Source organism: Lotus japonicus, chromosome 4 (genome assembly GCF_012489685.1).
Source record: "Lotus japonicus ecotype B-129 chromosome 4, LjGifu_v1.2".
NCBI lineage: Eukaryota > Viridiplantae > Streptophyta > Magnoliopsida > Fabales > Fabaceae > Lotus > Lotus japonicus.
In genome coordinates, this window is record NC_080044.1 from 4,657,622 (window position 1) to 4,673,806 (window position 16,185).

At 39.0% G+C, this 16,185-nt stretch overlaps 1 protein-coding gene across 1 annotated transcript; it reads right to left on the reverse strand.

The window, feature by feature from the left end:
* Positions 1-12,183: 12,183 nt before the first annotated feature.
* On the reverse strand, positions 12,184-13,991 carry LOC130713510 (uncharacterized). The gene has a single exon (XM_057563276.1). It carries the CDS (start codon positions 13,755-13,757, stop codon positions 12,330-12,332), a length of 1,428 nt encoding a protein of 475 aa, XP_057419259.1. The 5' UTR covers positions 13,758-13,991; the 3' UTR covers positions 12,184-12,329.
* Positions 13,992-16,185: the final 2,194 nt, after the last annotated feature.

A 16,185-nucleotide genomic window follows, 5' to 3' on the forward strand; every position in this document is an offset into this window, starting at 1 on the left:
AGCAAAGGGCTACACTCAAATTGAAGGCTTGGATTTTCTTGACACATTCTCACCGGTTGCCAAGATGACTACTCTGAGGTTATTACTTGCTCTTGCCGCTTCTCAGCAATGGTTTCTCCATCAACTTGATGTTGACAACGCATTTCTTCATGGTTCCCTTGATGAAGAAATCTATATGCAATTGCCTCCTGGTGTATCCTCTCCTCGTCCCAATCAAGTGTGCCATCTGCAGAAATCTCTATATGGCTTGAAACAAGCAAGCAGACAATGGTATAACACCCTGGTGGCAGCTTTGAAATCCCTGGGATATCAGCAATGTCCACACGATCATACCTTACTGCTTAAACGCACTGCCACTTCGTTCACTGCTCTGCTTTTGTATGTTGATGATGTCCTGCTCACTGGCAATAGTTATGATGAAATCCAAACTGTTAAATCCTTCCTCCATTGCCAGTTTCGCATAAAGGATTTGGGTGATCTGAAGTTTTTCCTTGGATTGGAAGTCGCTCGCTCTACCAAATGTATTTGTCTTACTCATCGCAAGTATGCTCTTGAGCTTCTTACTGATGCAGGGTTGCTTGGTTGTAAATCAGTCAAGACCCCAATGGATTCCAATGTTCATCTATCTCAACATGAAGGTACTCCTCTGGAAGATGTCACAGGCTATCGTCGCTTGGTTGGTCGCCTTCTCTACCTCACCACGACTCGACCTGATCTGAATTATGTTGTCCAACAACTGAGGCAGTACCTAGCATCTCCCACAGATGTCCATCTGCAAGCTGCTCATCGTGTACTCCGATATGTGACGGGTGCTCCAGGACAGGGTCTATTTTTCTCAGCGACTTCCTCGTTAAAGCTTAAAGCATATAGTGACTCTGATTGGGCTGGTTGCCCTGACACACGAAGATCTGTCACTGGTTACTCTATATTTCTTGGTTCTTCTCTCATTTCGTGGAAAACTAAGAAGCAAACAACTGTGTCCCGTTCTTCATCCGAGGCTGAATACAGAGCCCTTGCTGCAACTGTATGTGAAATTCAGTGGCTCACATATTTATTCCAGTTTCTGAAGCTCAATGTTCCATTTCCAGTTCCACTTTTCTGCGACAATCAGTCTGCGGTCCACATAGCTCAAAATCCTACTTTCCACGAGCGTACAAAGCACATTGAGCTCGACTGCCATGTTGTTCGTGACAAGCTTCAAGCAGGCCTTGTTCACCTTTTGCCTATTTCTACTCACAACCAACTGGCTGACATATTCACCAAACCTTTATCTCCTTCCTTGTTTCCACAATTTGTACTGAAGCGGGGTCTGTTTGATCACCATTCTCCAGCTTGCGGGGGGGTAATACAGGATACCAAGGCTAACAATTAGTTTGTTAATTGGTTAGGAAGTTAGTTTTAGAGTTAGTTAGTTTGTTACTAGTTAGTTACTCTAGTTAGTTACATAGTTAGATTAGTTACTCTAGTTAGTTACAGAGTTAGAATAGTATTTAATCTGAAATCAGAGACTGATGTAATCACCAAAATTCATTTTTCACTTTTCTGAATACAATTTCATCATTCTCTCAATTCTCTCAATTTCGTTAGGAAGGTTTCGCTGCTCAAGTCCGATTGCAGTAGCTGCAGCTCATCGAGCTCGAGCAATCCCCATGCTTCTTGTTCCATACCTAATCTTCTTGGTTAGCAACATTTTTTTCATTTGCAATTTGGTTATCTATTCATTTTTATTTACTGTTATGATTCTTCGTATGATGATTGTGTTGCTGATTTTTTCACTTCAGTGATAAGTTGTCTATGACGTGATTATCTGATGAGTTTTGTGTCGATCAATAGAGTTTATTCTTGTTACTGGTTTGAGTGATTTTGCCTATTTTGATCAATTTTTGATGCGCATTTCAAGTCATTGTCCTTGGTGTGATTGAAGTTGAGGGAGTGACTTTGTGTCAATAATACAAATCAAACATTTTTTTTTGAAAGGATAATACAAATCAAAGTTCAAAAGAGGAGAAAGCTCATTGCATGAACGATACATAATATACTAAACTTGGCCTTTTAACAAATGTCTCATTGATAAGACTTCAGTTCCTCGTTATGAACCTATCTTCCAGACAATATTCCGGAGAGATGGAGGTTTCTCGCATTTAGACATTGTAGTTCATGATTGTCGTTTATTGCTTTCTAATATTGATGTTTTTGAGTTCAATTTTGTGCGTCGTACTAGTAATTGCGTCGCTAACGCGTTGGCTCATTTAGCTTTTCGTTTTGGTTGTATAGTTTGGATTGAAGAGGCTCCTATGGAGGTTTCCTCTATCATCCAAAATGATGTTATTGCCTCTATGGTTTCTTCTTCATTTGAACGAAATCGAAATTCAAAAATAAACGTCATTACGTCAACAAAATAATTTAACTTTATAAGGCATATATAACGACACAAATTCCACTATGTTTTAAGTCATCAGTGCATATCTTTTAATAATTACGGTAATTTTTATATAACAAAAGATGGTTAGCAGACAATTGATGATGATTATCTTACTTCTATAGGTTTTACATATGCCAACGTTTTGTTTTCATATGTGGCTGTGAACAATTTCTGCCTAATTCTTTGTTTCTGTCTTGCATTTCCTTTTCTTTTTGCCAATAGTCATACTCATATCACGAATCCTCTAATATTATAGAATGTGCTTGAGTGGCATTTTTTGATACGTCTTCGTATTTCAACAAAAGTGGTTTGTTAATGAGTGTATGCTAGGTGAAGGAATAAAAGGAATAACAAACAGGAAGTGTTTATTAAGAACCTCAACATTCAAGTGTCTTTGCTTTTTATTCCTCACTCAGTGCCACTTGTTATCATTTTGCCGTTAACAAAATACAACCATTAGATAATCTCAACTTCATTACTGTGATACTCATGCTTTCTTAAACCCTGAAAATGGTGTCATTAGCACTATTTTCTGCCTTATTTTATCCCCTTTTCCACATATAATAAAGTGAATGTTTCACTATCTAGCAATAGCTGAAATTCCTTTCCATGTATGGAACTTCTGAATCATTTCCTTTGATTTCATCCGCAAATCAACATCTTTTTTTGCTTTTGTACGAGGTTTTCGAACAAGCTTTCAAACAAGTATTAAGCTTAGTAGGCATTCTTTTGTTCTTGAAGTGAAGTTCTACACTAGTGTCATTATAATCTTTAGCATTGCTATTTTACAGTGTAATGCATTTTATTGCGGCAACTTTAAGTTTAGGGTTTAGGGTCACATGCCAAAAAGAAACATGAAGTGAGATTTATGTAATTTCTCTTTTCTGTTGAATTATTCTTTTAGCTCAAAAAATTAAAGTATAAATCTTCAACGTCAAATAGAAGTAATTGCTTCTTTTGCAAAGAAGGAAAAATATTTGAGTCGCCAACTTGCTACCTACAGTGGACTCAAGCACATAGTCATTATTATTATTAATTATTATTATAGATGAGAAACTGGCCTTTTATGCTAGTCGAACCTAGCTACTAATTCAATGTTGTCTTTGTTAGATAGACCAAAAATAAAACAAAGGAAAAATTTACAAATCGGTTGACACGTTAGACAAAATGATTACATGTCACAAGCAGTTTACAAACATACGAGTCAGGCACATCAAGGAAAAGCACAAACACTTATAGCAGTATGCAATAAACAAAGTAAGGACCCATAGACAAATTTTGCAAATAAAATGTGTATTGTCATATTGCTTGGGTAAGAAAACCAATATCTTGTCATCTAATTTTTCAAACTCTGAATTTCATTCCAGGCTCTGCTCAATGCTAATCTTTTATTACTTCAAGTAACAAAAGCTCAATAACTATTCCAACCTTTAAAAATAAAGATAATTCAACAAACTGCATTATATGCAGAACCATGTAACAATATAACAGACATTACTTAGAAAATCCAAAGCCACACTAATCGAAGTGGTGGCGATACACACACCTATCACCGTAGGGACACACCGCACCAACCAGAAAAAAGTGGCACATCCTCGCTTTCTTATCGCCCTCTCCATGCGCGAAGCGGCAAGCATTGCGCCAAATTCACAGGCATGACGAACAAAATTGGGGCAAATATCAGTCTTATAGAGCAGCAGCTGACAAAAAAAGAATTAATTACATTTCAGATTTCTTTACCCAAGACTAATTGAAACCACTTACATTGTTAATTTCTTTAGCAAAGAACGAATTATTCACAGCCCCTTTATTGATTAAATCCAACAAATCACGGATCAGCTCGGCCCTTTTCTTCCCAGGTTCTAGCCCCTTCACCTTAATGATATTGTGCTTGAGGATGGAAAGAATATCTCTCATAAGGGAGACACTTTCCTCCTTAAGCACGACAATTTCACGGCTAAAACAAATACATAAACCGTCAGATGCAGATTCCCTTAATATAAAAAGCAAATAGGAAATTATTTATGGTAGCTAAAACAAATACATAAACAGTCAGATGCAGATTCAGCAAATAGGAAATTATTTATGTATTTGTTTTAGCTGCATCTGACTATTTATGTATTTGTTTTAGCTACCATAAATAATTTTCTATTTGCTTTTTATATTAAGGGAATCTGCATCTGACGGTTTATGTATTTGTTATAGCCGTGAAATGGTCGTGCTTAAGGAGGAAAGTGTCTCCCCTTCTTTCCATCCTCAATCACAATATCATTGAGGTGAAGGGGCTAGAACCCGGGAAGAAAAAGGCCGAGCTGATCCGTGATTTGTTGGATTTAATCAACAAAGGGGTTGTGAATAATTCGTTCTTTGCTAAAGAAATTAACAATGTAAGTGGTTTTCACCAAGGTTCTTGATCTCCTCAAGAATAGAAGAGCGTTGAGAAGTGAGGTGACTTCAATTCACTGCATATATAACAAAACAAAATTTCAGAAGAGTGTATTAATGGAAGCAGATTTGAAAATTCGAATTCACATCTAAAAGAAAATGATCAAACCTCATGTTAGCCATGTTATGCGGGATGAAAGCAAATTCAAAAATTGGAGGGAAAGTTATTTCTACTCATACCTGTGATATCACGCGGGATGAGTTGCTTCGGTTGGCTGAACCGGACCGGTTCGGTCCATTTCGGTTCGGTCCCGTTTAACCGTTGGAAACCGGTAAAAACAACACAGCTGTCGCCAGTGGCGGACCTACCAAGCCCGCGGACCTACCACAGGGCTTGGTAGGTCCAATGCCCGGGCTCAAAGTAAAAAAAATACAAATTTCTTTGGACTAGGTAGGTTTTTTGGCCCAAAAAAAAATTAGAGAAAAGACAAATTTATAAAGAAATGCAAAGTTTAGGGACTTAATCATAAAATTTGCCTAGGCTTCCTAAAATTTCTAGTTCCGCCACTGGCCGTCGCGCCAGTCAACCTAGGACGCGAGCAGTTTTACAACATAAGAGCATTTCACAGTGTGGGAGAGAGAGATTGGGAAGGAAAACCAAGAGGCTTGTAAGAGGAGAAGTGGCGAAATGAGAGATTCTGAACATGTTAAGAGAAGGAAAATGTAAGAGAAAAGATGCTAACAAGGGAAAGAAAAGTGTGTTTTTAAAGAGAAAGATAAAGATGAATCAACTCCTAGAGACTCTCATTGAACGGTCATAAAATTTTTTCTGACTCACCCTCGGATCCTAACACGCAAGTAAGGAAGCCTCCTCTGGGCCGTCCATTCCTCTGATCCCAACTCCCCATGCTCGCTCAACCCCATTGAATAAGGGGTTCACGTCCGCTTTCTATCTCCAGCGAACCGGCCCAATGATGCAGTTGCAACAACACGGCCCAATAATGCCTGCAAGCACAAACCAATTATCAACAATTAAAATAAAAAATTATTATGAATTCATAAAATTTGCAATTGAAGTGGAGAACTGTGTAGCATATAATATAATTATCGCAGCACAATGGTGGTGAATGAGTTGATGCCCATGACTTGCAATTTATATTCAAGGTTCTTAAAAACTTGGACTTGGAATATGAGTAATTTGTAACTGGTATTCAGTAAAATCTAACCGGATAATTGAAATGGGAAATGGGGATGAAGAGAGAGAGAATGTACCGTACCGCCGGAGACGAAGAGAGGCTGGCTGAGAGTGGTGGAAATGAACGCCTCTAACAGACTTGTCGATTAGGGATCCCATGCGGTGAAAGATGTGATGCGATTAGGGTTGAAGGAGGATGAAAGAGAATGGAGATCAGAGAAAGAAGGGTTGAGGCGTGAGCGTGAGGGAGAAAATGATGGGGCTTGCTGGGGATGGGTCTTCCTCAATCTAACTAATGGACTCTACACTTTGGCCCTACTGTAACCCAAAAAAACTAATGGACTCTACCCTGCATCTAATCTACGCGTTCGGTCACAACAACAAAAATTAATTAATACTGTATAAATCTGAGAGGTGCGTAAAAAGGAAAATTGAATTGAAGGCCATTGAATAACCCTAGAATGCATTAGAAAATTCTAGATATTGGGTTTATCACATGAATTCAAAGCATATATGGAGTATATGCTAGGTCAGGTATTTGTGTAGATATACTAGTATTATACCAGTTCGACTCACGGGAAATATGTTATATATGAGTTTTTTTTTTTCTTAAAATATAAAAACTCAATAAACTGAAAAATTATTGATAGAAATTTAATTTATATAGATATAATAATTTTAAACACTTTGGTGAATCTGCTAAGGATACTTTGGTTTGGGGTGGTTGCTCACATTGTCGTTTCATTGTCCACTCTGCGTATAAAGAAGTGAGGAGGTGGGCTAAGGAGGATGTTGCGGGCTCTTCTTTGACTGATTCATCCCCAATTGGGCAAAGGATTTGGAAGTTGAAGATGCCACCTAGAGTTGCTCATTTTGTGTGGAAGGTGTTCAGGATGGCTCCCAACTTGTAAAAGGTTGTGGAACAAAGGTGTGTCGTGCCCCTGATGCCATGGGGGAAGAGGAGGAATCTGTTGAACATTTATTCAAGGTCTGTCATTTATTCACGGAGTTAGCTTTTAAGTTTAATGTTGAGCTCGTCAATCGTCATCATCTTGTTATGCGCACAATCCTAATCGGACAATCATATGATGTTAGCTTTTTATGTAATTTTTTTATGGCAATGCTATTTATTCTATTGCTTTTTAGAAAATAATAATAATTTTTTAAAAGATAATAATAATTTAATAATAATAATAGTAATGACTAAGAACCGTTGGATTTAGGAATCTATGAACATTCTTTAACAATACCAGAAATCAAGGGTAGAAGAAGATTTAGATGAATGAACAAATTGAATTTATTGAATTAATTGTGAGTCTCTTAGAATGTATTTATATCTACCGTGGCTAAAAGTAGTAAACTTAACTAGAGCTAACTAACTTCTTTTTTTGAACTTTTTTTTTAACTAGAGCTAACTAACTTCTTACTAACTATGATAACTAACTAATCAATACTAAGTACAATTAACATCTTGTGGTAAACTAAGAGCATCTCCAATGCAAGGTTCTTAGTTCTTATTTTGGAGTTAAGAACTAAGAACTAAGAACTTTACCATTGGAGGTTTAAGAACTAAGAACTAAAAATAAGAACTCAGTTCTTATATAAGGAGTTTTACTTGAGTTCTTAGCTTAAAATATTAATCATTTCTCTCTCATCCAAATTACTTTATTACTTTATGAGTTTTGTTTTATTACTCTATGAAAATAAAAAGTATAAATAATGTGGTTGGTGGGACCAAATGAATAGTGGTAAGATCTAAAAGAACTCATGGTTTGAGCAAAATTGTTTGAGAGTTACTTAAACACATGTGGCAATACGGGCCCACGTGAATAATATTAAGAACTAAGAAATAAGAACTTGCATTAGAGCATCTCCAATGGGGGTTGCTTAAATCCAGTTGGCAACTTAAGCAACGTTGCTTATTTTGGAGCATCACTGGAGCAACATGACGTGGCAGTTGGGTTGCTTAAATTTAAGCAACGGTTGCTTATTTAAGCAACGGTTGCTTATTTTCTCTCTCCTTACTTTTTGACTAAAAAATCATATTTTATCTTTCATGTACTTAAATAGTGTCATTACCTTGAAATAATATAAATATAAGAGGTATAATGGGACCCAACTAAAAGTAAACTAAGCAACCGTGGTTGGAGCGAATTCTGCTTGGGTTGCTTAAATCCTATGTGTCAGTCTGGACCCACCGAAATAAATTTTAAACAACCCAACTAGCAACTATGCATTGGAGATGCTCTTAGAGGGGTCCCATTATACCTCTTATATTTATATTATTTTGATGAATTAAGAAAATCATTATAAGAGGTATAATGGGACCCAACTAAAAGTAAACTAAGCAACCGTGGTTGGAGCGAATTCTGCTTGGGTTGCTTAAATCCTATGTGTCAGTGTGACACATAGGATTTAAGCAACCCAAGCAGAATTCGCTCCAACCACGGTTGCTTAGTTTACTTTTAGTTGGGTCCCATTATACCTCTTATATTTATATTATTTCAAGGTAATGACACTATACAAGTACATGAAAGATAAAATATGATTTTTTAGTCAAAAAGTAAGGAGAGAGAAAATAAGCAACCGTTGCTTAAATAAGCAACCGTTGCTTAAATTTAAGCAACCCAACTGCCACGTCATGTTGCTTCAGTGATGCTCCAAAATAAGCAACGTTGCTTAAGTTGCCAACTGGATTTAAGCAACCCCCATTGGAGATGCTCTTAGAGATGTTCTAATAAGTCTTCTTTCTGTAGACTAACAAGCAATAGACTAACAACTACACAGTAGCTTCATTCTTTCTAATAAGTCTTCACATCCTCCCTCAAGTTGAAGATGGGCGAAATACATCAACCAAGTTCAATATGGAAAATAAAGTGTGGAATCTGTTTGGTAGTAAGGCCTTGTTAAAGATGCATGTGATAGAAGCATCGTCTCATGGCTTTTATTAGTTGGGCTAGAAATAACTACTTTCATTATATTGCTCTTTTATGAATATTAGTTTAATAGTTTCAGCTTTTTATTATATCTTATGATCTAGAATATTCTATTTCCTAGGATGGTGTCACATGTAAGGTTACATTTTATTCTTTAAGTGGTAGATAGTATAAGTTGTATTGCTTCCATTGTGAAATGTTAACAAGAAAATTGAAGCATTTTATCTTTCTCTTTTATTTTCTTAGCTTAGCTTTTTAGAGTTCTTAGCTTTACTTGCTTGATAGGAATTAGCTTCCTATCAGCATGTACGTAGTTTGATGTTGTGAAGTTATTGCCAAGAGTCTCATCAAACCTATTAGCATGTACGTAACTTCCTATCAGCATGTACGTAGTTTGATAGGAATTAGCTGCCTAAATATGTGACAATCGATCTCTAGTTGGTGCCATCGACGAAACCAAGCTTGTTCTTGGTCATCAAACTCATCTTCATTGTGCGAGCCCAGTTGTGGTAATTTCCCTCTGAGAGTGGCGGGGAAACAAGAACGGTGGAAGGGCTCTCATTGGGGTGGATGTAGAGAGCATGTGAGGCAGTTTGTGCATCTTGCACAGTGAAGGGATAAGGGGCTGGTTCAGCCATGGAACGCAGCAGAGCAGAGCTCTCTTAGAGAGAGAGTTCTAAGTTAGCTCTGATACCATAACAAGATTAGAAGCGATTGAATGTGAAACTGAAAAAGAAGAAATGAATTGAATTGATGAAGTTTACAAGGATACCGTGTACCTTTTATACAAGAGAGTTTAACTCCTTATTAGCTAACTAATCAACAACCCTAACTGATTAATAACAAACTAACCATCTTGTGTAACAACCTAACAAACTAACTAACCAGAGGTAAATCAGTTAACCAGTGGTAACTATCTATTATTTACAATACTCAATAGCCCCTAAGATTTGCAGTTTTTCTTTTTTTTTTCTACTCGACACTCTGCATCTAAAGCATCATTTTGTAGGGGTGTTTAAAATGACAGTTTAAAAAAAAAACAAAAATAAAAAACAAAAAACAAAATCAAATCCAAAATGTCCGTCCATATCCAGTTTTAAGAAAATCCAAACAGCTTCTAAGACTAGTTGGACCATATCAAGTTTTATCTAAAGCCTACCAATTTGGTAAAAGAAAGCCCAAAACCGTATTTATCTAAATTCTATTACTCTTATCTGAATTTATCCAAATGTCAATGAGAGCCTCAGACATGTAGGCAATAAGAAAAAAACTTGATATGGTTCAAGTTAAAGTATAAAATAAGAGCTTTAAGAAAAAAAAAAGTAAAAAATATTTATTAGTTTTTAATTTGTATAGCTTAAAAGCTACTTTTTATTTAAAAGAGCTTTGCCGCTTTTTAAATTCAATACAATGAGTGATTACAGTGACACAATGGTGAAGGGTCAGCTAGCAGTGGTGGTGGATGTCGGTGATACCTAGTGGCAGCGTACGCGATGGAGGTGGTTGTTACCTGGTTGTGGGTTGGTGATGGAGGAGGTGGTGGTGGAAGGTGGTGACAACAGTGACGGTGGGGGTTGGCGACGGTGGTGGTTGTCATGGAGGGTGGTCCTGGCAGCGATGATGGTCGTGATGGTGGAGTGGTGATGGTAGAGGTGGTGGCAGCGACGCGTGGAGGAAGTGTTGGGAGAGGGTGGTGGTTGCAGTGGTGGTGGTTGTGGTGGTGATGGTTGTGATTGTGGTCGCGGCGGTGGCAGCAATAGTGGTGATGATGGAGGACTGTGTCGACACTGATGGTAGAGATGGTGGTGGTGGAGGATGGAGGCAGTGATGGCGACAATGGTGGTGGAAATGGTGGTGGTGGTGGAGGTGATACTAGAGAGACAACATAAGACGGTACGATACAACGGACCCTACCTGCATATAATCCACGCGCTTACCAGGGTATTTATAAGTCTTCACACATGCACCAAACCATCTAAATATGAGATTCTGCCGTTTTATTTTTTTCACAACAAATTCTACTCCAATTTCTGTGCTCCTATGTTTCTTCTATCTATTAAAGCGCCTCACTAGGATATATATTTTGATTAGACCTAGAATATTTGAACTCACCACATAAGGACTAAGTCAATTGACTGACAATGCAGAAGTTCTAATCCATCTGTGCAAAGAATATCCAACAACAGGTAAAATGCAGAGAAATAAACAAAACAGTTAAAAAGGAAGATCAAGATCATTCTTTCCAAGTTGATTAACCATGATCATGACCTGTTATTATTATTGACAACACCTAATGTAATGCTGAAAGAAAGAAAGACTTATTCTAATCAGATTTACACTAAAGATCAAGCAAAGAACTCCCACAGATTGCTTTTTGGGCATTGCAGGATGGTTCATCCTATTCAGTGCCAAATCTAAGCTTCAGAAGTCATTACCCACCTCTAATTTTTTTTTGGAGAGAATGGATTTATTTCTGAGGTGAATAGAAGCACAAGCAGACGAATTCAACAATTCATAGGTAAAATAAAAACACAAATGCCAAATTGGGCTCACAAGAAAATGCGAGTTAGTTAGCAGGTTGAAATAGCTGAAGCAGGTACAAAAACTATACAAGAGTAAATCATGAGTGGCATGAAACTACATAAGCTCACAATACCAATTAGGCGATTACCAAACCGGTATCACCACATTATATATAGCCTTTCAAAAACAGCAGTTTAGTTTTATAGCCAGGATCAGACATATTACTAAGCATGTGAATATGTGATGAAAGGAACGGAAGACTAGACCAATGCAATACCACATGATAAAGAGAGTGACCTAACTTACACTCAAGGATATATGCTTAAGAAATTCTCTCAACCTATCCATTCTCGTAACATTTGAACGCGTAAAGCTTAGAGAAGCAGCAGACAAGTGAAAACATACTTATCTGAAAATATTCTCCTTAAAGAACACAAGGGCAAGCCAACAAGCAAAAACCAAAACAAACAAAATATCAAAATAAACACATGGATGCATTAGTAACAAGCATGATTAGAGCACCAACAGATAAAACATCAGGGTTGCCATGCATATCCAAAGCATGTCCGGCCTTACAATACTTCGTGAGAGTGTGTGTGACTTGAATCACTTGATTAAAACACCAATTAGTAATACACCCTTCCTCAAAAGCACAATGATAATCTACATGGGATGAATCATGAATCGTCCTCAAATAGTTCAAAGCTAAAGCAAGGAGAAAGTGCTACAAATTATTATAACATTTAACAATGACAAGAATTCACATTAGCTCAGCATCATTGCGCGACAACTACAAACATACAAGTAACAAGTACAACATCTATGGTCTACAACAACAAAATAACAAAAGACACAGGCATCTACAAGGCTAATGACTCTTAACCTTATCATCTGCTACAACATTCAGAATAGGTAAGCTATTAAGGAACTCATCTAGACCCTCAAAAAACCCGATCCCTTCAATATTATCCTCAGCATTGCCAGTTGCATTCCCTTCCCGGTCACGCACTCCACGGGAAGGCTCTTCTGGATCATTGCTGAACTCCACATTCAAATCTAACTTCCCCAAGTTCCCTGCACCCCTCCTCCTGGAACTACCCAATGCAGCTTTCTTACTAGACTCCCCCCTTGCACCTGCACCTGGACCTACACCAGCAGCATCAACAGCCCCACCAGTGGCTGCATTTTGATTCCCTGCAGGACCAGCACCACTCCTCCTAGGTCTATCTACAGGTTCCCTCCTAAAACTACCATTATACCTCCTGGTTCCCCTTGACCTCCTCCTCCCCCTCTGTCCACCACCCCTCCAGTCCCCATCATCAGAATCATCATCACTAGGATCGGAATGATCGATAAACGCTGCTGCCTGCTCATCATCATAGTAAGCCCAGTTCCTCTTCCTTGAGGACCCTTTCAAGGCACAGGGAAATAGAGGGGAAAACGGGTTCCAGTTGTTAGAAACCCCATTCACATCTTTGCAATTGCCGGAAAACCCAAGAGGGAAAAAACCCCAACTGCAAAACGAAGCATCTTTCCCGTTCAACGGCGGTGACCGTATCACCACCGCATGAAACCCCCTCCGGCAACCCTGACACCGCAGGGTACACTCCTCATACCCCTTCGGATACTCATACAGAACGTAACAGTAGGGGCACGAGGTCCAGAAGCTCGTGCTATCCTCCTTCTCCGCCTCAACGCTCGCCGTCCGCGTCTGCCTAGTTGACTCAGCTGGCTCGTTAGGGTTTCGGCTCTGCCGAGCCGGGTCAGCAGCGTTGTCACCGGATCTAGGATTTCTCCGCGGCGTTGAGTTAATCTGCTGCTGCTGCGGCGGCGGAGGCGGTGGTGCTGGTTGTGGATGCGGCTGCAGCTGCGGCGGGGGTGGGGAAGTGAGCAATCGGAGCTCGCTGTCGTACATGGCCTTCTTAGCAGGATTGGAGAGAACGGACCAAGCGTCATGGACGAAGGAGAACGCGTGACCGGCGAAGGCGAAGGGGTTCCGATGAGGGTCGAGGAGGAGTGCGAGACGGCGGTACTGGGCGGCGATGTGGTCGATGTTGGTGGTGTAGCGGAGGATTTGGAGGATCCCGTACCAGTCGCGGTGGTGGTCGTTGATCCGTGACTCGCCGGCGAGGAGAGTGTCGATGACGGTGAGAAGAAGCTCTGAGGCGTCAAACGTCGGGTCGGATTCACGGGCGCGGATCGCGAAGGAGCGTGCCCCGTGCAGGTCACGTGCGCTGAGGAGCTTGTTGGCGGTGTAGAGCCACCGTTCTGCTTCAGGTCGGTTTCCGCCCTCCATGGTGGTGGTGGTGGTGGTGGGATGAATTGACGATAAAGGATATGGGTGGGTGTTTCACGTTTGCAATGGGTTGTGGCGCGAGGGTAGTCTGGTCATTATGAAGAAAACGGTTCCTCGGGACTGAGAAGGTGTTGTTAAAAAAATACAAGTTATGGGTTTGAGAGGGAAGGATGAATAATGAAGCTGAGATAGAATCCAATGGTGGTGATTAAGGCTTCCATGAGATTGTGATGCATGTTCTTTCACCTTTGTATTGAGGCATGGCAACGGGGTGGGTCCCACACACACGGTCGAAATCACTCTACGGTGAGCTATTTGAATGGTTCACTTTTCATTTGCTTTTTTCCTTGATCTATTTTCGCTTCGGCAACCTACTCCTTCTGCAGTTTTACTGTATTTAAATAGAAACCGAGTAAAATTATATATATTTTTTATTATGTGCCCCTCTCCAAAAAATTTCACAGGTCGCACCCCACTCTATTTCAAAAACAAAAGTGGAGTTTGGGCCTTTTTTTGGTCAAAGAGATTCGGCCTTTTTATTTGTACAAAAACAAAAGTGTGTAACGTTTTGCAAGCCCAAACAAACAGTTTCTTTTGACAAAAAACTTTCTAGTCTACTCTCTAAACTGCCGTCATTAATTTGTCCAAAAAAAAAACCTGCCGTCATTAGTGTGAGCATTACATTCGACCTAAAAAAACGTGAGCATTAAAATAGTTAATTCAGATAAAAATGACATGAGCTATAGAAAAAAATGTTATCACAAGAGTGGATAATGAATGTTTGAGTGTAAGTGTAGGAAAGACTCTTTCTGTCTGTATGGAGGGAAATTTTCTCAATCAATCACTATGTTTCCACTCAATTTTCATTATGAAGATGTATCACGTTAGGATCCGTTGCTCAAACTGAATAACGCCAACGTTATGGAAGTAAGTTGAAGGGATGGAAGTCGGTAGAGTGGATAATGAATGGAAAATATGATTCTTGCATGTTTGGAACACCAAAGAAGGGAAAAGCAATGAAAAATCGTACAATGAAGTGAATGAACGATGCTAAAATGTTTAATTTCCATCTTCATATGGTGAGAAAATGCCAAAACGGAAAAAGACCATGAACCTGTCTTGATGTGCGTGAAAGTAGATGTTGCTCGAGTTTAAAATATTTACTATATAATAAGGTTAAGATAGTAATTATATTAACATTTTCCCACCTTTTCTTTCATTTTTCCTTCTTAATCTCTTTATTCAAACAACTTCAAAATCCATTTATTTTAACTTTATACTTTTTCATCTTATAATCTTTCCTCTTATATTCATTATTTTCATTTTCACCTCTGCATCCGAACAAAGCATTAATCTGGCTTGATGTGCCACTTCATAGAGGATAAAAATATAGGGTTCGATAGATGTCATATTAGATATAATAGTATAAACTTATACAATACATTATGAACTTATCGTTTGTTTGGTGCTAACATTGTATTGTATAAGTTTATCCATCAATCCACTCTTATACATTCAAATGATGGATTTTTTTTTAGTACATGAGCTAAAAGGAAAGGAAAAATGATGGATTACTTAATCCACCCTATAGAAAATGGATAAAATATGATAAGAGTGTGATATATAAGCTATATGAAAATATTTAATCAACCGCTACCACCACGACCTTCCACCTCCGCCACTACCACCACCACCACCACCACCACCGCCGCCGCCACTACTAACGTCGCCACCACTGCTACTACCACCGTCGCTGCCTCGATAGCTATCGCAGTACTCTTTCGTCGTCGCGGACGCCACCACCACTACCACTACCACCACCACCACCTCACAACAACATCACCATTGCCGCCACCACCCGAACCGCCACTGTGACTGCCGCCACCACGACCTACAACATTTCCACCACCACAATACTCTCCACCAACACCATCCACCACCACTGCCACTTCCTCTAGTACCCGCCGCCGCCACTGTCATCGCCGCCACCACTACTTATAGCTGCAACCCACCACTACCGCCAAACAACCTCTCTCCACCGTCGCCACCATTCAACATCACTACTGCCGCCTCTACGGTCACCGCCACAACAACCACCCTCCATCAACGCTGCTACCACCGTCACTGCCACCTTGTTGTCATCATCATCTTCACCACCCATTAATACCGTCCTCATTTTTATACCATCTATCATTATTTAATATTTCTCAAAATATAAAAAATACTTTTAATTTTTATTAGATTTGAACTTAATACTTTATATTATTAAGCCTCATATTATACTACATACTAAACGAATTCTTAGAATTCGTTTTAATTTTTTATAAGCGTGTTTAATATGTTGTATAAATTATAGTATGGTAATACCATATTTGATAATATAAAGCTTATACTCGAACATCATGTTATAATTTAATGTATATTGTAT